Source organism: Sinocyclocheilus rhinocerous, unplaced genomic scaffold, assembly GCF_001515625.1.
Source record: "Sinocyclocheilus rhinocerous isolate Xijiao unplaced genomic scaffold, SAMN03320098_v1.1 scaffold1399, whole genome shotgun sequence".
Taxonomy (NCBI): domain Eukaryota; kingdom Metazoa; phylum Chordata; class Actinopteri; order Cypriniformes; family Cyprinidae; genus Sinocyclocheilus; species Sinocyclocheilus rhinocerous.
Window position 1 is genome coordinate 777831 of NW_015634038.1, and position 25501 is coordinate 803331.

Genomic DNA, 25501 nt, shown 5'->3' on the forward strand with positions numbered 1-25501 from the left:
AAAAAAAAAACTGTTCAGAAATCAGCTGTTGAGCTTTATGGCAACGCTGCCTTGGAGAAGGAGAGCAAGAGGACAAACGTGCAGTGTTTCGCACTTGATTGCGAGGAGACTTTTTTCCCGCGCACATCTGTCTTATGTTATAATCAAAACCAGAGAAGTATCCAAAAAGAGGCTGGATTCTGAATACGTCAGGTGTTACTTGCATTCAGTCATGTGAACTAAACACTAATGAATTATACGGCTGTCACTTTAACTTGTTAATTTAGCCCTCTAAACTTCAAGTGACTTTTTTTTTTGGTATGTATGTGACACCACATGTGCATGTCTGAGAGCATGGGTTGTTTGTGGGATGGACTGCCATGGTTTTTTTCTAAGCGTGGGAAAGAGAGAGAGATTTCTGGGTTTAGCAGAGTAACTTGACGTACTTTTGGGAGGAGAGAGAACGAACGACCAGACCATTCATTTTACAAGCACATACTGTATTTGAGCCTCTTCAAACTCAGCCCACAGGAGCGAGAGGAAAGCACTCTTCCCGCTCCCCCTTCTCTTACTAGGACTGTTTGTAGAGCAGCTGGGTGGAGTAGAGCTCTCTCACACACTCATACTGCACACACACACACTCACAGATGTTCATAGACATGTACCTCTCAACCAGCGAGGAGTCTGATTTGGTGAGTCCCAAATATCTTAAGTTTTGTTTTTGTTTTTTCAGTCGTTTGTGATGTTCGACATCCATTTTCTGCTCTTTTAAACAATGCTTGGCTCCTTTCTGGAAGTTTCTAGGCTAGGATTTTGTGGGTGGGAAAAAAACACATTTCCTGAAAGTTTCCTGAACTTTTTTCCCCCCACAGTTTTGGATTGATGTGTGAGTGTTTTAGAGACTGTACAAGTGTCAGTGTTTGCCTTAGCTTTGTGCTTTTAGACATACTGAACTTTAGGTTTATAAACTACTGTCTGCAAGTATTTGGCATCATAAACCTCAAGGAATAATTAATGGAAAATCCTATAAGGTTTCTGTAATGTCTGGATCACTTTTGTACGTTCTCTTTCTTTGTTAAGAGTAGTTTCATATGAAACATACATAACATTCATACATGTTTCGTCTTGGGTTCATCATGAAGCTATATAAATACTGTACTGTTTCAAGTTTACAATTAATATACATTTGAAAATAAAATGATTAACCGTAAAAGATTTTAGAAGTTGTATTATTTACAGATTTTTCTATAAATAAAATATAAATTATTATCTGCTTGATTCGCAAAGTATTTTAATGAAAAGGTGATTCATCCGTCCTTTTTTTGTGTGCATTTGTAGCATGTGTTTTTCTAGATGGATGGACCCAGAGAATTCTGGGTAAATATTTTTCCAGAGATAGTCATCTCCAGGATAAATAATTCTCTACACAACAAATGAAAATGAAACGAACAATAAATGAGAAAGAGAGATATACAGATAACTTACACTACTAATTACAACCTTTAAACATTTTAAATGCAGGCAAATCACCTAAATAAAAAAATGCCTAAAAGAGTGAGGGTACATAGTGACATTGTCCCAGTGTGTGTGTGAATTAGTCAATATGTGTAATTATCCATATTGATGTCGGGTGTCCTATTTGACAGGGTGGACCATGATCGAATGCATCAGAGTGAATTTGTGTGTTTGTGTGAGTGTGTTTTCATGCTTTCTTTGACCTCTCAGAAAGAAAATCTGTGCTAAATAGCCTGAGGAGCACAGCTGTGACATGTTGACTCCATGTGATTTTGTTTGTGTGTGTGTGTGTGTGTGTGTGTGTGTGTGTGAGATAAAATATTACCAACATAGGATCACTGGAATATTATGCCTCTACATACATTTTGCAAAACTCCAAAAAAGTACCTATACATACAGTTCATTGCAGTTTCCATTTGAAATGAAGACTAGTGCCAGTAAAATGCCAATTTTTATTCCTTCTCACACCTTATGATCACATGGGCAGATGACCAATTAATAGACTTATTTTTGCATGGTTATGGTTGCATATTATGTTATGACCTCAAAATGCTTTTGCCACAGTGTATCATTTGTGAACTAACACATTTTGAGCTTTGCATCACATATCCAGGGACATATTTTTGCCTTTTTTACAAATATAGTAAACTTGCTTGGTAGCGCACCCGGTACAACAATGCACTTGAGATGCGACACGCTCTGGTGCAAGTTCTGTGAAACACAAGTCACATAAAAGAGCTCAAAGACTTGTAGACGCAAGCTGAAATGGCATGGTTGCTCCTGCAAATGCATTTTTATCTCACTTTTGCTTTTGTTATCAGTTTTGGTAATGTTCAGTCGGGTTTAGTGTAGGTGGTACATTATTTTCAAACATGATAGGGCTTTAATCTTTTAGCACCATTTACCAGATAATTTCATTTCTGACCTGCCACAATATGTACAACAAACATAATAAATCATTTATCTGATTAATCTGTTTTAAACGTGTTTAAACTTACTAGACGTTTTACTTTGAAAGTGTCGCAAAACATGCAAGTAGCACCATAATATCATTTTGCAGAAATGTCGCCACAGGCACTTTTTACCAATGAGCCTGAGTTGTAATGTAGAATCTAAACTCAACAGACCATTCAGATCAGTCGCTTAAACATCAAGGAGACAATTCATTTGCTCAGAATTGCCACCAAGTTCTGTAACCACAAGAAATTGCTTTACAAATTGCAGCTCTTTTAAGTCAAGTCTGATGCAGAATTCTATTAGTTTCTGAAAATAGGCCCACGGTAACTGTTGAAAATAAAAAAACAAACAAACAAAAAAACAAGTCTCTGATTAAATGATGGATCATCACAGTGAGATATTTTGGATTAGATGCAAGCTAGTTCGAAGAGATCCACGAGGTCTGACACTGAGTCAGTGCAGGACAGTTGATTGGAAACTTCACAATGTTACTGCATTTTCTGCAGGTCAAAACTTAAACTTTTTAACAGTTTTAAAAATAGTGTTAGTTGTGCAAGTTTTAAACGTCTTGCACTCAATACAACCTGCGTTCAAATCAGATTTATAACTAAGTGCTTATAAGAGTGAAATCCTACAATCATGTGTGTATTAATGTAAGAGAGAGAGAGAGAGAGAGAGATCATTTGTGTGTTGTTTACAGTTCACAAGTGTTTAAAAGTTCCTGGGCAGACACACACACACACAAAAAAAAGAAGTACAGGTTAAGAGTACCTATTATGGAAATAATATACTTTAATAGAATATAATTAAGTGTGACCTGAATGAAATGTTTTGGCACTTAATTGAATGTTAATTGCAATTTAATGAAAATTTATTAGAGTTTAAATGTATAATAAATGCAATTAGCTTAAATTTAGAGTGGTTTTGACCCACTTAAGTAAGACTTAAGTACATCTTTACATATATGTAATGTCATAATTCAATTAATTAAAATATGGTTAAATATGGTAAAATATGGTTATACCCCCACCAAAACATTCATAAGCAAATTAAGCAACCACTGAATGGAACAACACAAAATAGGTATCATTTTAAAGCTTAGAAACTCGGCTTTTAATGAATAATTATTTTGATTAACTCTTAACGAGCGCTGAGTAGTCCATCTAAAATGGTGTGTACCGTGGCATTTATGTCACTTTATTGCTTGCAACTTCCTAAAACATGCTCAGAACGTGGAATACACATTATTATTGAGAGCAGATTCTCCTGATTTAAAAGAACCCAAACTCACTATAATCCATCATTTAAAAGATATTCCTCATAGAGCTGTAACACATAAAACCAGACGGGTGCAAGTGAGGCGCAGCAAAAAATAAATGAACAACTGTACATTTCACGTGGCGTTTCCGTTCATAACTTCACGAAACATGCATAGATCGTGAACATGCAGAAAATTCTCTTGATTAAGAAGAGCCCAAACTCACCATAATCTGTCATTTAGATCTAAAGATATTCCTTAACAAATTCTAAAACATAAAACCCCAAAGGTGCATGTGTTATAACTTTCACATGGTTTTTTATGCTCCGATCGTGGAAAATAGCACGGCATTATTTACAGCAGATTCTCACGATTGAAATGAGTCCAAAATAATCCATTGCATCTTTCGTGTGTAAATAATACCTAAACACATGAATTGAATAAATCAGTTGCAGAGCTTTATTGAACACTAGGCAAGTAAAATGTAAAAGCCAGAATGTTTCTGTCTATTTTATCTTTTTTATAACTTTTTAAAATACAATTAGGTACCATTTTAAAGCTTAGAAATTCAGCTTTCGAATGCATCCAACCATTTTGATCAACTCTTAAAAAAATAATAATCATATTTTTCAAAACCACTGCCTTGATCAACACACAATAGGTGTCATTTGAAAACTTAGTGTCTGAATTTTACAATGCATGTGGCCACTTTAACTTCTAAGAAGTGCTGAGTTATTTGCTGATAAATAGAACAAAATGTTTTCATAATTTATGAAATATGTTTTTTGTGCCATGTATGTCAAAAACATCATACAGCTCAGATAGGCATGTGTCATATGTCAATTGAAAGGTCTCACAGAGTAGAATAAAACAAGCATAACTGTTTAGGGCTTTGACTAAACTTCTGTGTATGTCACTCAGAAACAACAATTTCAAAACTGTCAAGGGCTAAGAAAAAGACTACACTCTAAAAAATACATTCCAAATGCTATAACTTTTGATTACTTCATATCACCAAAAAAATTTATTCACATACAGCTCACATGTTGGGAAACATCACCAAAAAATTTTTTTTCTCCTACCTTATTGATTTCCAGAGATAATGAATGTCAAATAAGACAGATATGTAAAATTTCCCTTGAGCACAGATTTTTTTCTTACACTTTTATCAGCTATTTCTTAGCAGGAGAACATAGAAATGTAAAGACTTTTTTTTTTCTAAAAATACAGAAAGTTTTCTATCAAACGATACATACCTTTTGACTCTCCTTGCTACAGTTTTGGAGTTATGAGTCATAATTTTTGTGTATGTCACTCAGGCAAAAACAAAACTTAAAGGGTTAAAGCAAAACAAAAGATTATTAGAACATAATGATTTAAAATTAAAGTAAAACTTTTAATTTGACATTATTACAAAGTACACTTTTTAAAAGTGCACTTAAGTGTGTTAAGAAACACGGTCATGAAAGTGTCTCTCTTTAAGTCACTTAAGTGGCCTTTTATTATATTAATATTATTATCTGCAAGTAGCTTTTTAAAAAATATACTTTTAAGATTTGTAGTGCACTACAAGTGCACATTCAAAACAATTAAGCGCACTTCTTTTTCACAAGGGCACGTGCTCATTTTGCAGAAACAGATACGCACACACACTCCCGCACACACACACACACACACAAGTAAACGTGCAGCGGGATTAATCACAGAAGACGACACACAGATGGAGCGACTGTGAAGAGCAACGCAGAGGCAGAGAGTGAGGAGAATGGGAGGGGAGGGGACATGAAGTGGATGCAAAACAGAGGACGTACTGGAGAGACTGGAAGACTGGAGAGCGTACAGAAGCCTGGATGCCTGAGGAACACTATGGTTGTGCCAAAAACGGCAAGGACAACGTGTAAAAGAAAGACCGGCAGATAGAGGTGCAAACCACTGCAGCAGAGGTGCTAGCGTCTTTCGCATCGGTGCGCCGGGCTCTAGGGAGCAGGGAAGGGCTCTTCATAGAGGAGCATGGCAGCCTGGTTTGCTGGTGTTGCTGCGGCGGTATGGACTGAATCTCATTCATTATTCTAGAAGAAAACACCGCCACTGTCTACACAGGCCGTAACAGCTCTCATCATCCACTATGCACAGGGATGGAGAGCAAGCACATGGAATTGCGTGCCATCGTCAACAACACAGCAGAATTCTACGTTCCCACAGCAACAGCATTGATAACATTAGCCCGGGCAACAGCTGAGATATTAAGTAGCACTTTATATATTGCAGTTTTAGTGACAGCTACAGGAAAAACTGTGTTTTCTTTTAACTCATTTTCATTGTTAATACCTGCAGCTCTCAGGTTTTAAGTATAATGTTTGCATATCAATTGGTATACACTATTTGCGCGTGCGAGCTAGTGGAAATTGACAGGATATGCTAGTATGTTGCTGAGTATCTTACTTGTGATTTAATCTTTATATATTCTTGAATGATGGATATTAAACCCACATTTCACTTGTGACCTTGCTTGACATTAGGTGACCGTGATTTCATGTAAACATAGTGTCTATCAAGTGTGTTAAGGTTTAATTTCTAGATATTTTCTTGATTCTCTCTACAGCCTTTCATGTGCAGGAAATTACATACAAAGATGCACACATTTGAATGTATTTATGTGTTATAATTACTAAAAAGAAGTGCACTTAATTCTATTGATCGTGCACTTGTAGTGTACTTCAAATCTTTTTTAAAAACTGCATTTGCACATAATACAAAATACTGAAATAAAAGGCCACTTCAGTGTACTAAAAGAGAGACACTTTCATGACTGTTTCACACTTAAGTACACTTTTAAAAAGTGTACTTGGCAATAATGTCAAATTAAAAGTTTTGGGTTACACTTTATTTTAAGGTGTGCTTGTTACAGTGCAACTATGCGTTTAAGTACGGAGTAATATTAATTAACTACATGTACTTATTATAAGGTTAGGGCTATGATTAGGGTTTGGTTTAGGGTTACTTGCATGTAATTATGCATAATTAATTGTTATTATAATAGTAAATACATGTAACGTGTAACAAGGACACCTTAAAATAAAGTTTTACCAAGTTTTGCTTTAAAGTGCATTTTAAATCATTATGTTTTAATCGTTTCGTCATGCTTTATAGAAGTGCACTCATTTTGATGTGTTGACTGACATACTGAAGCACACGTAAAGTGCTTGATTATGATTTTAACTGTAGTGTGTTATTCAAAAGTGAATATATTTTAAATGTACTAAATTGCAACTTCATCATTACAAATCACAAATATATTTAAATATATGACATATAAATAGATGACACACACATTTCACTAGAAATTCAAGTGTCCCGAAAACATTACATTCAGTTTGCACGTAAGTATATACAGTATATTTTTAAAGTATTTTATTTTTGTAATAAGTACCCTTTTTACAAGTATGTTAAAGAGTACTTTTTTGATATATGGTTACAACAAATAAAATAATTTCAACAACTAATTGTATTTTTTTATCAATACATTTAAATTGAATGTCTTGTATGTGTGTGTGCTGTAATTGATCAGGTGCTAGAAGGTGATTTATTTTCTACAATCCATCCTTTTCCATCCCAAAAAGTATCAGTGGTTTTGGACTTTATACTGACACTGACTGCACTGGGTGCATGTAGTTTGTTTACTTGTTTATGTTTTGTTTTGTTTCTTTTCATCCATATTTTCTTTGTCTTACTATACATCGATAATGGAGATTCCTGGATTCAGTCTCGAAGTTTTTGTCTGCTACTGGTGTTTGGTTTTAGTCAGTTAGTTTTAGTCAGTCAGTTATCTAAAGTCAGTTATGGTTTGAAATAAGGCACATTTGCGGTACTCCGGTTCTGTTTTACTATTATCCATTTAAATTTCAAAGTACTTTATTATTAGCTGTGTCTTAGGGCCGTTGCTAAGTTCTGTACGCTGCGGTATAACTGAGTCCTCAGTGTAGAAACGAGATGATGGTCTGTTGGGACAGTTCCCATTCGCTCCAATAGCACAAGAAAAATCCAAAATAGCGTTTCTGTGATTTCCAGAAGAGGAACAAATGTCGAGAGATTGATTACACTGGTCAGAAAACAGAAAGATTTAACATTTGCCGAGAAACACACTAGTTTTCTGAAATGTAATGCCAAGTTCATTTAAAGGGACAGTTCACCTAAAAATCTAAATTATCATAATTTCCTCACACTCATCGTGTCGTTCCAAAGACTTTTTTCTTCTTTAAATAGCTTAAAAGAAGATATTTTGAGAAATGTTTTAGTGATTTTTTTGTTTGGTCACACTTTAGTTTGGGGACCAATTCTCACTATTAACTAACTAATAACTACAACTTTTGACTCGATAAACTCCTAATTTGCTGCTTATTAATAGTTAGTAGGTAGTTGTTAAGTTTAGGAATGGGGTAGGGTTAAGGGATGTAAAATATGGTCATGCAGAATAATGCATTAATATGTGCTTCATAAGTACTAATAAACAGCCAATATACACTGTAAAAAAATTACCGTGAATTTCACGGTAAATGACTGTAAAAATGCTACAGTAAAAACCTGTTAAATGGTTAACGGTAAATTCCCCTACTATATACGGTGAAAAACTGTATTGGACATTAATTTTACGGCAGTATACCGTTTTTGGAAGTGTGACATGCATGCTAATTAGCAATTAGTTAATAGTGAGAACTGGTCCCTAAAGTGTTACCATTTGTTGGGAATCAAGCTGTAAATGGCTTACTCTGTCTCTGCTTATTGAAACAGGAGAAACTATTCTGCCACGCACAAATTACGCACACCACCTTTAAATAGAGTAGCTGAATATTTATCTTGAGCAAATGAGTAAATGTCATGGTAGACAATCAAATAGTAACCATGTGTCGTAATCCATGAAAGTAATGAAGTAAATGCACACATAGAAATACAAAAAAAATCTCTCTGCTTTTTCCACAGGGTTCAGCGGACTCATACACTAGTCGGCCGTCTGACTCGGATGTGTCTCTGGAGGAAGATAAAGAGACCTTACGCAGAGAAGCTGAGAGACAGGCACAGGCTCAGCTCGAAAAGGCCAAGGTATTGCTGCATGTTTTACTCACTATAACTGAATAATTGGCAGTTTGACAAGGGTCTGTTTTTCTGTCTAATCGTGTGTGTCTGTTCAAAATAGCATACTACCATACTACTCATGCTATCTCTTTAGTATGCAGTAGTGGCAAACCGATATATCACCAAGGCCGATATTCCTATAAAATCTTACTTTATAAATCTTACTATAAAAATTCATAACTGTTATTCTTTCTTTATAAATCATGCACTAAATTATTAAAACTTAAATTACACACACAGCACCTTTAGGGTTTGTCTGGATATTGAATGTCATTTTATTTTAAGGCTTAATTTGTAGCTGGATGCTTTTTTAGACACTTTCTTTGAGGCAAACCAATGCTGTTCGGAGGTGATATATGAAATCTCACCCTATTAGTCTTTCAAATCTATTTTTAATCTTGTTTTTGTCACACTCTCCTTCACCTCTAGGGGTGATAGCTATTTTTAGTGTTTGACATCAATCAGATTTTATAATTTATTTATTGAATGCACACATAAATATTGATAACAAAGCCAGATGGTCTGCAGTGAGCAGAGAGAAGTCAAATATTCTTCACTGACCATGTTTCTTGAAATATCTATTCTCTCTCACACACATTTAAAGAGTACTTAAGAGTCTCACACACTACTTAAACTTAAAGAGTTATTTCTACTTGACTTAAAATCTCAAATCTAGTTTTATTGGTATAAATGAATGTATATAGGTTGGTTCAGTGGTGTTAAATCATATTTTTTTATTTAAGTACAACCAGTTCATTTACCATTTTTAGCTTACCACTATTTGCAGTTTCACAAACTGAACACTTTTGAAAGCGCCTCAAAAGAATAGAGAGAAGCAGGAGTCCCTATTTTCTTTCACATTTTCTTTCAATGTTCAGTTTTTCTTTCCTAAGAGTGTAAGAATCACATCATTTCACTCAAAGATTTTGCATAAACACTATTAAATGAAGCAAAGCAGCTGTCAGATGTGCGTGCTTGTGTTTTTGGTGAATGTGAATGAAACTGTAGATGCTGATTAGTCTGAACAGGCATTTACATAAAAGGTTACAATCACTATTTCTGATCAATACTGCATATGGAAAGTCGAGTTACATAAGAGGCAGACAGTGGCTGTGAAAGCAAAACAAGGGTATAAAAACTGTTCAATATATAAAAAAATATATTATTTAAAGCTCCTATAATAAATATTACATATCACAATAATGCAGTGCATAGTTTTGCATATCTTTTTATTTCAGTAGAAAATAAAGGTAGACAGACTAAGCTAAAGAAAGGTAAGATAAAGCAGCATTGTCTTGACAGATCATGGAGAGTCAGGCTTGCGTGTGATCAACCCACCATCCCCATTACCTTTAGAGGACACTATGTCCTCTGTTTGACACACCCATAATTCATTGCGTGTGCAGACCGTCATGTGGATGAGTCCATACTGATTTTGCCCTTGTGTATCAAACACTCATGTTCCTGCTTTTTTTTGTATTTCTGAAAACATTGAAAAAATGTACTGCTCATGACTGCTTTTCCACAGAATTTTTAAAAGAATACCTTGGCAGGTTTTTCTTCCATATAATGAAAGTGGATGAAATGGGTCTGTCAAGGTTTTGTACCCATGGGAACAGGGTAGAAAATTAACAGTATCACCATATTTCCCCAGTTGATTGATTACATTAAGAATTGCAAATAGTTTTCTGGGATGCTATGTTTAAGTATGCAAATAAGGCATTATCTAATTAAATATGCACTAATTTGCATACACTTCCAGAACATAACTATGACACTGAATAAAGCCAGGGTTAAAATGCTTGTTTCATTTTGTTGGCATTTGTTGTCAGAGCTAAAGGTTTTTATTTTTGAGGATCTTTGATATTTCTTATCACTCCATAAATCAGTAAAATACTGTCAACCCCAAGAAAAAACACCAAGTTTTTAGGAATAAAATGTTGTATAAAATCAGGCAAATTATATATGAACAAAACCCTCAGTAAAAATCCTCAGAATAGAAATGGAAATAAAACTGTCTGGTGTATGTAAGTGCAATGGAAAAATATGTATAGTAATTGAAATCTACAGACACAAATAGATCATGCAATACTTAAAAGTGTATTTTGGATGTTTTCTTTCACGAATCTGTCACTATGCATGAAACAATTTTTTGCCTGTAGTGTCTTGCCTTAAATGACAAAAAAGCAACATAAAAGTTACAGCTTTGGGTTTAAATCTGCTAAACCCAAACAATAGTTTTGTCTGGGGACAAGATTGAAATTTAGCTTGTTTTTTAATTGCAATTCTGTCATAGTAATTTAATTATCCTCATGTCATTCCAAATCTGTATGCATATCTTTTGCACCCTACTGTGGACACTGATGCATTTTTCAAAATATCTTCATTTGTGTTCCACAGGTTTGTTGTTGAATTATTTTTGTTCTACTATTCATTAATATTTCATACTTGTACTCACTCTGTGTTCTTCTACACAGTCTAAACCAGTGGCGTTTGCAGTACGTACTAATGTTGGCTACAGTGCTTCTCTTGAAGACGACGTCCCTGTGCCTGGGATGGGAATCTCATTTGAGTCTAAAGATTTCCTTCATGTTAAAGAAGTGTGTATTTACACATGTATCCATATATACAGAAGAAAAAAAATGTTTATTACAGTTAAAATCAGTTGTAGTGTTTTTAAAGACCTAAACAAAAGGAACACTGTATGTCCATATCACAACAAACACAACACACAATACTCAAAATACAGCCTGCATCACAGATTCTTTAGTCTTGCACACATGTATAACAAGGCCTTGTAATGCAGTTTATTGCAAACAAAGTATATCTGCAAATTTAAAATACTCAAGATGAGTTTTTATTGTACTTAATATTTTAAGATCATTTATGGCCTTGAATATTTACTTTGTAAGGTTATTTTTACTTTGTAAGGTATTCTAATACCTCCACCATGGGTGACTGTTTGTGTGTTTAATGACAGAAATTTAATAATGACTGGTGGATTGGTCGCTTGGTGAAAGAAGGGTGTGAAATCGGCTTCATCCCAAGTCCAGTGAAGCTTGAAAGCATTCGCACCCACCAGGAGCAACGTGCAAAACAAGGAAAATTTTACTCAAGGTATCCACAAATGCACAACAAGGTTCTTCACTAAACAAAATACAGAAAATATAGTTTTAATTTGACCCCTTTCAACAAAAATAGACTTAGACTGCATTTCCCAAAACCATCCCTTGTGAAAAAGAAGTGCACTTAATTGTATTGAATGTGCACTTGTAGTGTACTTCAAATATTAAAAGTGTATTTAAAAAAAAAAAAAAAATGTACTTGCAGATAATATATTAATGAAATAAAAGACCACTTAAGTGTGCTTTAAGAGAGACACTTTCATGACCATATCTTAACACACTTAAGTACACTTTTAAAAAGTGCACTTTGTCACTATGTCAAATCCAAAGTTTATTTTAAATTTCATAGCATAAATTTCAAAATAACAATAAAATTACATAAAGATGTACTTAAGTCCTACATAAGTGGGTCAAAAAAGCACTCTAAGGTTAATTTAGTGTCTGAAAACTTTACATTCAGTTCACACTAATGTATATTATTTTATAGTATATTATTTCCATAACAAGTACTCTTTAAAATTATGCTACTGTACTTTTTTCACAAGGGATCTGAAGCCTAAGTAGATTGTAGAGATGATTGGTGCCAGTGGTCTCTACAATGTACTCAGGCTTACAATGCTTTTAATCTTAACTTTTGCTATGGCTTGCTGGGGGGAAAAAACACCTTGTAATATTTTAATCTGGTCATTTAAATGGGTCACCCACTGAACCCGCTCAGGTCGTCAAGGCTGTTTTTTCTTCAGAAGAGCACTTTTAAATACATACAACCTTTACACCGTTCTTTGTTGTTAAGGATTATATGTTGTTCTTTTTTTCACAGTAAATTAGGGGCAAACTCTTTATCTAGTTTAGGAGACGTGGTTTCAAACTCACGTAAATCAACCCCTCCATCCTCAGGTACGTTAGCGTCACTGGGTGTCATTTTAGAACTCAATTATATATTTTTATTTACATTATTCAGCAACAACTTTTATTCTGAAATACTTGGTGTATTATATTATATATGTCACATATTATTATATTATTATATATGTAACATTATATTGTATTAACAGGATTCACTTTGGGAATTTTATACTTAAAGAGAGACACTTTCATGAATATGTTTCTTAACACACTTAAGTACACTTTCAAAAAGTGCACTTTGTAATAATGTCAAATTAAAAGTTTTACTTTAAAATATATTTAAAACTTTTTAATAATCTTTTGTCATAGTTTAAAGAAGTACACTTATTTTGATGTGTTGACTAACATACTTAAGCACATGAAAAGTACTTGATGATAATATTAACTGTAGTGTGTTATTCAACATTACATTTAAAGTTAATATATTGTACAACAAATATATTTAAATACATGACATTCAAGTTTCAACAGAAATTACAAATAAAAATGTATATTTTAGTTGCTTGTCAGCAGTCCTTTAACCATATTTCATAGACAATAGAATTATGAAATTACATATAAAGATGTACTTAAGCCTTACTTAAGTGAGTCAAAAAAGCTCTAAAGTTTATCTAGCTGAATCAATTATTAATTTAAACTGTAATACAATTTCATTTAATTGCAATTAACATGCAATTAAGTGTCCAAAAACATTACATTCAGTTCATGCTTAAGTATATTAGCACTTAAGTACTCTTTTAAGTATGCTAAAGTGTACTTCTTTTTCACAAGGCCATGTTTTTACTGAAATGCTGTGTGCTTCAGTGCATAACTGTAATTTATGATTGATGTGCATTGTGTATCTTTACGTTGTGTATGAATTCCCCGTGTGTTTTGCTGAGGCTCATATGTACATGTGTGCATTTATATATGTGTGTGTAGCTGTGGACATAGACGCTGCAGGGTTAGATCCGGAGGAGAGTGACCCTCCTCTCCATCAGCGTTCACCCAAAGCCAGCCCAAACACAGTAATATCCCCTTTAGCCCGTGAGAAACGAATGCCTTTCTTTAAGAAGGTAAAGCATGCCGATGGACGCTCCCTCGCTCTGCATCTGTCCGTCACAGCAGCATCACGCAGAGCCTGTTTCGCTTGTCACCGTCCGAATGCCCATGCCAGCTTACTCCACTCACTCTTTCCCTTCTCTCTCCCTGTCTTGTCTTTGTTCCTCTGTATCCCAATCTTTCACACTCCCATGGTCTTTTCTTTTTGTCTGTTCCCCTTCCTCCTTTCCTCAGCTAAGCAGAGGCATAAGTCGGTAAGTCAGGACTCACAGAGAGCCGTGTGGTCAATGGCCGCTCATTCCTGTTATGCAGTACTTACAGTTTATTAATTATAGCTTATTGTTATTTAGACAATGGCAACATAGTAGGAATGATCGCATGGCCACTACTTAGTAAACACTTCACTGTGCGGTTCTCCCTTCTGACATTTCTCTGTTATACAGCCTTAAATTTGCCTGTTTGTGTGTGCATGTTTAACCAAAAAATGATTGTTTGTACAATTACATACAAAATAGTAAATAATAATTTTCTAATTTGCTTAACACAGTGCTGCTATAAAAGCCTGATATTAACAAATCATTTTAGTAAACCTCCCAACACTATTTAAATTGGGTTTTTATTTGGGTGTCAAACTTAATTTGAGCTCAGGCAAACTAATGCATTAGTTAACTATTGAAATGCATTCAACATCGTCCTTAACCTGCAAATGCAAAGAACATTTTTTACTTAACTCTGAAATAATTAACAATAGAGCAATGTAAGAACTGGACATTCTCAGCCTGCTGACATTAAATTTGACAGTCTAGATCTTAATATGGATAATAATATTTTTCCCCTCTTTTATCTCTCCTAGCTGTGACTGTGAAGTGTGTGTTCTGTGCGCGCACTGACGAAGTTAATGGTGTGTGTTTTGTGCTGCTCTACAGACAGAGCATGTTCCTCCATATGACGTGGTGCCGTCTATGAGACCGGTGGTGCTGGTGGGACCGTCGCTCAAGGGCTACGAGGTCAGCTGCTGCAAAACGCATTGTGGCTTCATAGAGAAGATATTAAAGGGTTAATTCACCCAAAAAATTACAAGTGGAATTATCTACTCTACCCTTATGCCACTCAAACCCCCCCAAGCTGCTCTTTTCCATACAATTAAACATACTGACAAAACATTGCAAACATAAGTTGTTTAAGGGAAAGCACTAAAAATAAACACCATGTCAATCACTGGAAAAAAAAATGGTGTAGAAACAATTTTCACTCAGAAATCGCTAGTAAATTTAACAAATAATTACAAAGAAACAGCAACACTGAATTCAATGGGAAATTTTCAAGTAATTGTAAAATGTAATCTGTATAATCTGTTTTATTCACAACTTTGAAAAATCACTTTTTACAGTGTAGTTAATAAATAACATGTCCACACACTTTTGTTGTATGTTAGTACGAAGTATAAGGAAAAAAGGGTATATTTTAGATGCTATACGTCATCATTCATTTGAAGCTTTTCACCATATTTAATCACCTCTTTAGCTTTTAGCAGCATTGCATGGATAATATTCTTGTTACAGGAGAATAGTGTTAAATGGTTTTAACCTGACATTTGAATGCTTGAAATAAAATGCAAATTACCCACATTATTTGTTTATTTGGCGCAGCAGAATTAATGCACAACAAAGTGGGATGTGCAAAAGTTAAAACATCTGTAAATTAAGGTACAAAAAAATAACATAACTAAAAATGTATGATTTAAATAGAGCCTACACATTCAACACAACTCAAAAACATTAAAAATAAGAAATACATTTAAATATAAGTAGACACATTCATCTTAGAAAACAGATCTTTGTAGATACAGTAGGAAAATGTGATAAATGTGGTAAATGCACAGATTAATAATGTTATTAATATAATATGTTCATTCTGTGTGACTTTTTTTTTTTTTTTTAAACCGGGACATTTTGCTACATATGTAATAAATAATGACAAATGTCAACTGATAAAAATTATACGGGCGTCCAGTGACAAAAAGTTGAGTTGGTAAAGACTGGACTTTAATTTTTGCGTAAACCTTCTCTTTAAATGTCATAAATGATACATTTTTAGACATGCACAGTATTTGAGTGCTTATATTCTGACTAAACATTTTCCCAGTCTTACATGAATCCTTATTACTTCACATTTACACTTAACTGTAAAGCATTTAGACTTATGTTGACTCTATGAATGTTAAGCAAAAAAAACACAAGGCTAATGTAAAAAAAAAGGGACAAAAGCCTGACATGATGCTTTTATGTGTGTAAACAGGTAACAGATATGATGCAGAAAGCGCTGTTTGACTTTCTGAAGCACCGCTTTGAGGGGAGGTGAGTCTTTAAGAGGTTCTCTTCCTCCTTGAGCCTCCGTTGGGATAGTTTATATGTATGTGTGTGTGTGTGTGTGTGTGTGTGTGTGTGTGTGTGTGTGTCACGTGAGTGTTTGAGGTTACTTTAAATAGTCACATCTCATTGCCTTAATTGGACATGCTGGTCCATAAGCACACAAATGGTTTTAACCTGACATTTGAATGCTTGAAATAAAATGCAAATTACCCACATTATTTGTTTATTTGGCGCAGCAGAATTAATGCACAACAAAGTGGGATGTGCAAAAGTTAAAACATCTGTAAATTAAGGTACAAAAAAATAACATAACTAAAAATGTATGATTTAAATAGAGCCTACACATTCAACACAACTCAAAAACATTAAAAATAAGAAATACATTTAAATATAAGTAGACACATTCATCTTAGAAAACAGATCTTTGTAGATACAGTAGGAAAATGTGATAAATGTGGTAAATGCACAGATTAATAATGTTATTAATATAATATGTTCATTCTGTGTGACTTTTTTTTTTTTTTTTAAACCGGGACATTTTGCTACATATGTAATAAATAATGACAAATGTCAACTGATAAAAATTATACGGGCGTCCAGTGACAAAAAGTTGAGTTGGTAAAGACTGGACTTTAATTTTTGCGTAAACTTTCTCTTTAAATGTTATAAATGACACATTTTTAGACATGCACAGTATTTGAGTGCTTATATTCTGACTAACACGTGAGTGTTTGAGGCTACTTTAAATAGTCACATCTCATTGCCTTAATTGGCCATGCTGGTCCATAAGCACACAGCCGGGTCACATGCCTGCAGCTTCCCTTGACTGCAGTTTCCCGAACATGACTGCACAGGATTTACAGTATGACAGTTAAAACTATATTTATCTTTTCGCTGAATCTGAATGAAATCTGATTTTTTTTTTTATATATATATATAAACTTGGTCCTGGCCAAATTCATATGTGGTTTGAAATCCAACTGAAATGCATTTCAGTTTGATGTTTTTTCATGTATGTTACGTCAAGTACAATGGATGACGTAACATACATTAATAATTTCAGTTTTCTTATAGTATCTCCTAGGCATATAAAAGGAAAAGTCAGTCAGAAGACATTGTCACACTTTTTATTAGATGGCCTTACTACTACAGTATGTACACTACAGCTCAAAAGTGTGGGATCAGTAAGATTTTTTTTAGGTTTATGAAAGTCTCTTCTGCTCACAAAGGCTGCATTTATTTGATCAAAAATACAGTGGAAATTCTGTAATATTATTACAATTGAAAATAACTTTCTATGTGATTATATTGTGAAGTGTAATTTATTTCTGAAAACTTCATATTTTTGTGGAAACCATCATACTTTTTATTTTTCAGGATTCTTTGATGAAGTTCAAAAGAGCTGCATTTATTTTAAAGAGAAATCTTTTGTAACATTATAAATGTCTTTACTGTCACTTTTGATCAGTTTAATGCATCTTTGATGAATAAATAACTTTTAATAAATAATTATATATTTTTTTTACTTGAATGGTAGTGCATCGTGGTTTCCACAAAAATATGAAGCAGCACAACTGTTTTTAACATCGATAATAAATATTTAAAATATTTAAATATAAAATTTGAATATCTAATATTGAAATATACTTATGTACATACATGTTGGTGCATTGCAGTTACATTTAAAGTACTTGCATTTAATTAAGATTTGCAGTTACACTGTGAACGCTCCTTGTTTTGTGTAATTCAGGATCTCGATCACGAGGGTGGCTGCTGATATTTCTCTGGCCAAGCGCTCTGTGCTCAACAACCCCAGTAAACATGCCATCATCGAGCGCTCGAACACACGCTCCAACTTAGGTGAGAGAAAGAGTTTGATGGTTTGGTGTGAATGACTGAAAAAGGAAATCTTATCTAAAATGATGAGATTTACTAAATAATTTTCTTTTTTGCATTCAACATTTTTTTGCATTCTTGCTTACATTAATTTTATTCTCTTATACAGCCTTTATTATTGAATTTTCCTTTCTACAGCATCCAGAGCACGACATATGCACACTCTCACACAAGAGAAGATATTTGTTATAGTATGTTCTCAAATCTGGAAATGATTTTAAACAGTGCAGAGAAATGTTTAGTTTAAAGGGGTCATATGATGCGATTTCAAGTTTTCCTTTCTCTTTGGAGTGTTACGTTAAGTTGTATTTACAACACTGTTCCAGAACAGTTCAACCCAAATATTCAGATGTTTGCAGCGCATTTTATGGAGGCCTGTTTCCTGGGAAAGTAGCCTACAATGCCGTCTACACACAAAGGCTGTTTCTATAAAGTGGGGCAGTTCCAACTTTGCAAGGACAGTCTGGTGCTTCTGACTCACAGTCTGTAAGTACATTTACATATTTAAAGAATTTGCCAATGATGATTCAAACGCGAGTTTTGAGCAGTGTAGAGTAGCGCTTGTTGTTTGACATTTCTCCAATCACAAATGCAGACATAGTTTTATGTGGAAAATAATGTGTTTTTTTAATCTTAAACCGCATAAACACATTGCATTACACCAAATACACAAAATAATGTTTCTTTTTAGCAACATCATATGACCCCTTTAAGCAGTTAAATTTTCTGTCATTCTGATCTTATAAATGTCATGAATATCACAAATATCAGCATTGCAACAAAAAAATTTTCAAATAATAAGTACAATAAGTTTATTTTTTGCTTATTCCAGATTATTATAAACTGTGTATCAATCAAATGCTTATTATGGAATTCAATGCAGGCAAAATACTACACTAAAATACTCTTTTTGTTTTACTGAGTTGGTAAATTGGTAAAATTGACTGGTAAATTTGTCTCACTCATGAATTAGTGGTTTCAATCAATACAACAGCTCAGTCACTTACACAATCGGTCATAATGGTTCTTGTCTGCAAGTCAAAAAGATCTTAAATCTTAATTTGCCTGATAAAAATAAAATTGAAATGAAACAAAGATTCACAAGAGAGTGTTGGTTGTACATTAAATAAAGAAAAAAAAAACATTAAAATACGTCACCTTATTGTTTTTGTTAGGAATGATTACTGAAATGTAGCGTTTCAACAAATGTACTAAAGTAATTATTAATGGAATCATGGAACTTTAAGGAAATTGTAATTATTGAATCAGAAAGAGAACCAGAGTTGTTTTGATTCCTTATTTCCTTCCATAATTGTGTGGCTTTAAAGCGGTTTCTGTTTTGTTGAATTCGTTATTTCACCCCATTATTCTTTCTGAATTGTAATTGTAGCTTAATTGCTTCCAGTGGTTTGGTTCTCTATTATCTCAGCATACTCTGATTGTGTATGTGTGTGTTTTTATAGCGGAGGTTCAGAGTGAGATCGAGAGGATCTTTGAACTGGCTCGCACGCTGCAGCTGGTGGTTCTTGACGCCGACACGATAAACCACCCGACCCAACTGGGAAAAACGTCTCTTGCACCTATTATTGTCTACATCAAGATCACCTCTCCAACGGTACACACACATATACTTTAAAAGAATATACTTAGTCATATACTTAAGTCCTAAACTTAAGTCATACTTAAGTGGGTCAAAAAAAGCACACTTAAGTACAATTTTATTTTTATTTTTATTCTATTGTCTATGAAATATGGTTAAAGTACTACTGAATGTGCTGACAAGCATTTATGGTACAGTAAAATATACTTTAATGTAATTTAAGTTGAAACTTCAGTATGTCATGTATTTAAATGTATTTGTAATTACGAATTTGTAATAATGGAGTTGCAAATGCATTCACTTTATATCATCAAATAAAACACTATAGATCAAATTATAATCAAGTACTTTGCATGTGCTTTAGTATGTTAGTCAACACATCAAAATAAGTGTACTTCTTTAAAACATGACAAAAGATTATTAAAACAATGATTTAAATGCACTTTAAAGTAAAGCTTTTAACAAAGTGCACTTTTGCTAAATCAGTCTACTTAGGCTTCAGATCCCTTGTGAAAAGAAGTACACTAGCATACTTTTAAAAAGTGTACTTTTTATGGAAATAATATACTTTATACTTAAGTGTGGACTGAATATCATGTTTTCAGACACTTAATGGCATGTTAATGACAATTAAATAAACTTGAGTGCTTTTTTGACCCACTTAAGAAGGACTTAAGTACATCTTTATATGTAGTTTTTTGTTATTATGTTGTCTTTAAAATATAAAACGTATATATTAAACTTTTGATTTGACATTACAAAGTGCACGTTTTAAAAGTGTATTTAAGTTTTTTTAAAAAGTGTTAAGAAACAGTCGTGAAAATCTCTCTTAAAGTACACTTAAGTGGCCTTTTATTTCATTACAGTTTTTTTTTTAAATACAATTAATCCAATACAATTAAGCAAATTTTTTCACCATGGTCCCTCTGATTGTCTATTAGATTGTCTTTCTTCAACACTGATATTTTGCTGGGATATTGTTTCTGGTGTGTCCGTCTTTCAGGTTTTGCAGCGATTAATAAAGTCTAGAGGAAAGTCTCAGGCAAAACATCTCAATGTGCAGATGGTGGCAGCAGACAAACTTGCCCAGTGCCCTTCAGTGAGTTAACTGAATAATTACTTGAGATAAACCACACTATCACCCTTTCTTTGCTCTCTAACAGTTCATTTCCCTCTTCACACGCTCGTTTGTTCTCTATCCAGGAGATTTTCGACATCATTCTTGATGAGAATCAGCTGGAAGACGCATGTGAGCACATGGCTGATTATCTGGAGGCTTACTGGAAATCCACGCATCCTCCCAGCATCCCTCAGACAAACCCTCTGCTAGAGAAACTCACCGCAATGGCTGCAGCCGCAGTCGCCTGCAAGGACTCACTGACTAATCCACAAACAAAGGTGCCTATGAAACTTAGATTAGCAAACAAAAAGAGAGAGGAGGAGTGCCGGAAAGAAACCATCAGTTTTCAGTCGAGAGAAAAAAGCAAATGCTACAGCCTAAAAGGCACACTTTACATTACAGAGTCCTGTGTCATGCAGCTGTAATTATTGTTGCTTGCTTGCTAAGACACATTCTGTATGGGCAAACATTCAGAAAGCATAGGAATCTAGTCGCATTACTACAGGGTTTCCTAATGAAGGGTATTGAATTAAAGTTCCCTGATTAATAAGAAATGCACTTAATTGTATTGAATGTACACCTGTAGTGTACTTCAAATCTTAAAAGTATTTGAAAAAAACTATACTTGCAGATAATATATTATTCATGAAAGGCCATTTAAGTGTACTTAAAGACACTTTCATGTTAAAAAGTGCATTTGAGAAAAAAAGTACAATTTAAAATTTGTCAAATTAAAAGGTTTCTTATTAAGTACACTTTAAATCGTTATATTTTAATAATCGTGTCGTGCTTTAAAGAAGTACTCTTATTTTGATGTTGACAACTAAAGCACATGTAAAGCACTTGATAATAATTTGAACTGTACTGTTATTCACTATTACATTTATAGTTAATATATTTTAAATACACTAAATTGCAACTTCGTTGTAAATGTGTAATTAGGCATATTTAAATAAATGGCATACAAGTTTAAATAAAAATGACGTTAAAAATATATTTTAGTTTATCATAAATGCTTGTCAGTACATTCAGCGGTACTTTAACCATATTTCAAAGATAATAGAAGCAATTATGAAATTACATATAAAGATGTACTTAAGTCCTACTTAAGTGGGCCCGAAAAGGCACTTTAAAGTTCAACTAATTGCATTTAACACAACACAGTACTTTTTATTTAATTGCAATAAACAAGCAATTAAGTGTCTGAAAACATATTACATATATTATAAGTTCACACACAGATATATTCTTTTAGGTATATTAAAGTATATTACTTCAATAATAAGTTCTCTTTTTATATGTATATTAAAGTGTGCTCCAAGCAGTCAGATCTCTAAATTCCCAGGCAAATTAAACTTACTTAACTAAATTATAACACTACATGTTATAATATCCATGTTTTTTGTGAATGTCCTTATCGTTGTTGATAAACACTGCTGCTTCTCAGACTGAGGAGGTCACTCCTATTACAGATGAGTAGCCTTAGTCACGGTGAGTGTGTGTGTTTGTGTGTGTGTGTGTGTGTGTGTGTGTGACACTGAAGCTCAGTCATGGTTTCATTTGACCAAGATCAGAATAGTAAACCTAATTTCATTAGGATTTAGCTTGAAGGAATAACTCACCCAAAATGAAAACACTGTCATCATTAACTCACCCTCATGTCAACTCTTTCGTCCATGAAACACAAAAGAAGAATTTTCTCAAGCTGTTTTCCAGAGAAATGGAAATTGTTTATAAGGGCAACTTTTATGGTACTTCAGAGGTTTTTGTGCTTTTTTTTTTTTTTTTATCTTGACAGTGCATGTTTATTATGTGCTTTTGTAAAAGAGCAGCATCAACATTTATTTTTCCACAGAAGAAAGAAAATACAATTTTGAAATTGCATAAGGATGAGTAAATGAGGTCGGTTTTGGGTGAACTGTTTTTTTTATATATAATCTTAGTGTTGACTTTTAGACTTTTAAATATAGAGTGTTTTTTATGTTTTTTGTAACACTGAATAAAAAAATAAAAAAAGGTAATTGCGACTTTTTCTCTCAATTCTGACACAATTAAATTTTTTTCTTAGAATTATGAGTTTATATCTTGCAATTCTGACTCTATAAAAAACAATTGCGAGTTATAACGTCAGAACTGTGAGATATAAACTCGCAATTGTAAGTCTTCCCCCCCTCAGAACTCGACTTTATAACTCGCAATTGCGAGTTTATATCTCACAATTCAGAGAAAAAAGTCAGAATTGCAAGAAAAAGGTCAGAACTGCGAGAAAAAAAGTCAGAATTGCGAGTTTGTATCACACAATTCCGAAAAAAGTCAGAATTACAAGTTTATACCCCACAATTCCGAGAAAAAAGTCAGAATTGCAAGAAAAAAGTCAGAATTCTGAGTTTATATCGCACAATTCCAAGAAAAAAGTCAGAAATGCAAGAAAAAAGTCAGAATTACGAGTTTATATCCCACAATTCTGAGAAAAAAGTCAGAATTGCAAGAAAAAAATCAAGAAAAAAGTCAGAATTACGAGTTTATACCCCACAATTCCGAGAAAAAAGTCAGAATTGCAAGAAAAAAGTCAGAATTCTGAGTTTATATCGCACAATTCCAAGAAAAAAGTCAGAAATGCAAGAAAAAAGTCAGAATTACGAGTTTATATCCCACAATTCTGAGAAAAAAGTCAGAATTGCAAGAAAAAAGTCAGAATTACGAGTTTATACCCCACAATTAAGAGAAAAAAGTCAGAATTGCAAGAAAAAAGTCAGAATTCCGAGTTTATATCCCACAACTCCGAGAAAAAAAAATGTATTGCAAGAAAAAAGTCAGAATTATGAGTTTATATCCCACAATTCCGAGAAAAAAGTCAGAATTCCGAGTTTATATCCCACAATTCTGAGAAAAAAGTCAGAATTCCGAGTTTATATCCCACAATTCCGAGAAAAAAGTCAGAATTCCGAGTTTATTTCCCACAATTCCGAGAAAAAAGTCAGAATTGTGAGAAAAAAAGTCAAGTACCTTTTTATATTTATTCAGTGTCAGAAAACGGGCTTCCATATAGATCTGATGTGGTTTGTAGTGATTTGCTGTGGTTTCAAAGACTTGTGTGTGTGTGTGTGTATGTGTGTGTGTGTGTGTGTGTGTGTGTGTGTGGTAAAAAAGCTCTGCATTGAGATTTGGTTTGAGAGTTTGGTTTATTTTACACACTGTAAAACAATAATCTTTTTGATAACACTTTACAGTAAGGTTGCATTTGTTAACATTAGTTAACTACATTAGTTGTAGCTAACTAACATTAGTTAATTGCGTTTAATTTGGGTTCGCAATCCATATAACTGCATTATTCCATGCGCGTGTTGCTAAAACAGGGCAGAGCGGGTGAGCAGACATCAGAGAGACCAACGGATGACAAGACGGGCTTTTCTGAAGACTACCATCATCATCATCACTACCAAACTCAGAAGCAAGGACGTTTGGAAGACGACAACACTGAGGAGCGAGACGCTAAAGCTAACAACGACCAAAGTGAATGGAGAAGCGGTCACAAACACCACAGCCATCATCATCATCACCACCAACATCACAGTCGCACCACGCGGACGCTTTCCAAACAAGAGACGTCAGAGTCCATGTATCCCGAGCCTCTCGCCGGACAAACGCAGGAAGAGGAACAGCCAAACCATCACCATCATCATCATCATCATCACCTCCGGGGCGACAGAGAGAAGGAATACGACCACAACGAGAGGAACAACTGGCAAAGAGGAAAGCAGAGGTCGCTACGAGAGCCTCATCATGAGCGGGACAGGAAACGAGGAGAGGAGGAATGGGCGAGAGAGCATTACATAGAGCAGTGACACACGTGCCACATACACACCGACCTCAATCTTATGTGTAATGTATACGACACGTGTATCCATACATGACTTTTCCAAGTGTGGACAAATTAAATAAAGACAATTATGTATAATTTAATATGGCATGAATGATGAAATTCTCTTTAATTTTAATTTATTTTTAATTCCTTTCTTTTTTTTCTTTTTACTTGATTTGCTTTCCTGGTCTTATTGAACAAATGATAGATGCATGTTAACCCAAAAGAATATATATATATATATATATATATTTTTTTTTTTATCGGAATCTAATAACTTGCTTTGCCTTTGAAAAAAATCTCGGTTTTCAGCTGATTTTTGGGGCAAAAATGTCACCAAAAGTGATAAAAATGGCTAAATGTGTCCCCATATAGAAATCTGCTGTTTATTTTATCTTATATATTTCTTAAAATTGTACTTTAGGTCAAGTTAATTAGTCAGATTAGTATTATTATTATTTATGGAGGCTTGTCTCCATTTTTTTTATCTCACAATTCTGACTTTTTTTTCCTTTCAATTCTGAAAAAGAAAAGTCAGGAATATAAGATGTAAAAATCGCAAGAAAAAAAAGTCAAAATTATGAAAAAAAAAATTAGTTGCCATTTCCTTTTATATTTTTTATTCTGTGGTCAAAAAAATCGAGTTGCAAGATATTGCAAGAAAAAAGTCAGAATTGTGAGATAAAAAGTTGCAATTACCCTTATTTTTTTTTTATTCCATGGCAGAAACATTCTTCCAA

At 33.8% G+C, this 25501-nt stretch overlaps 1 protein-coding gene across 5 annotated transcripts; it reads left to right on the top strand.

The window, feature by feature from the left end:
- The first annotated feature begins 518 nt into the window (after positions 1-518).
- Positions 519-24969, top strand: cacnb2a (calcium channel, voltage-dependent, beta 2a). Of its 5 annotated transcripts, none has more exons than XM_016559157.1 (14): positions 519-671; positions 8687-8806; positions 11317-11439; positions 11820-11956; positions 12785-12861; positions 13792-14165; positions 14838-14918; positions 16210-16268; positions 18034-18143; positions 19643-19794; positions 20783-20878; positions 20983-21177; positions 24256-24330; positions 24445-24969. In XM_016559157.1, the coding sequence occupies exons 1-14, from the start codon at positions 627-629 to the stop codon at positions 24742-24744; spliced, it is 1944 nt and encodes a 647-aa protein (XP_016414643.1). In that variant the 5' UTR covers positions 519-626; the 3' UTR covers positions 24745-24969. The 5 variants fall into 5 exon arrangements, with proteins under 5 accessions (XP_016414643.1, XP_016414646.1, XP_016414642.1 ...); XM_016559160.1 differs by lacking the exon at positions 24445-24969 and adding an exon at positions 22347-22390 and having other exon boundaries at positions 24256-24317; XM_016559156.1 differs by having other exon boundaries at positions 24256-24969.
- Positions 24970-25501: the final 532 nt, after the last annotated feature.

Excerpts from the sequence above, each read along its gene's own strand:
- cacnb2a (XM_016559156.1), top strand. The coding sequence starts at position 627 with ATGTTCATAGACATGTACCTCTCAACCAGCGAGGAGTCTGATTTG. Across the intron at positions 11,440-11,819 it reads ATTTCCTTCATGTTAAAGAA|AAATTTAATAATGACTGGTG; the intron begins GTGTGTATTTAC and ends GTTTAATGACAG. Across the intron at positions 19,795-20,782 it reads TCAAGATCACCTCTCCAACG|GTTTTGCAGCGATTAATAAA; the intron begins GTACACACACAT and ends TCCGTCTTTCAG.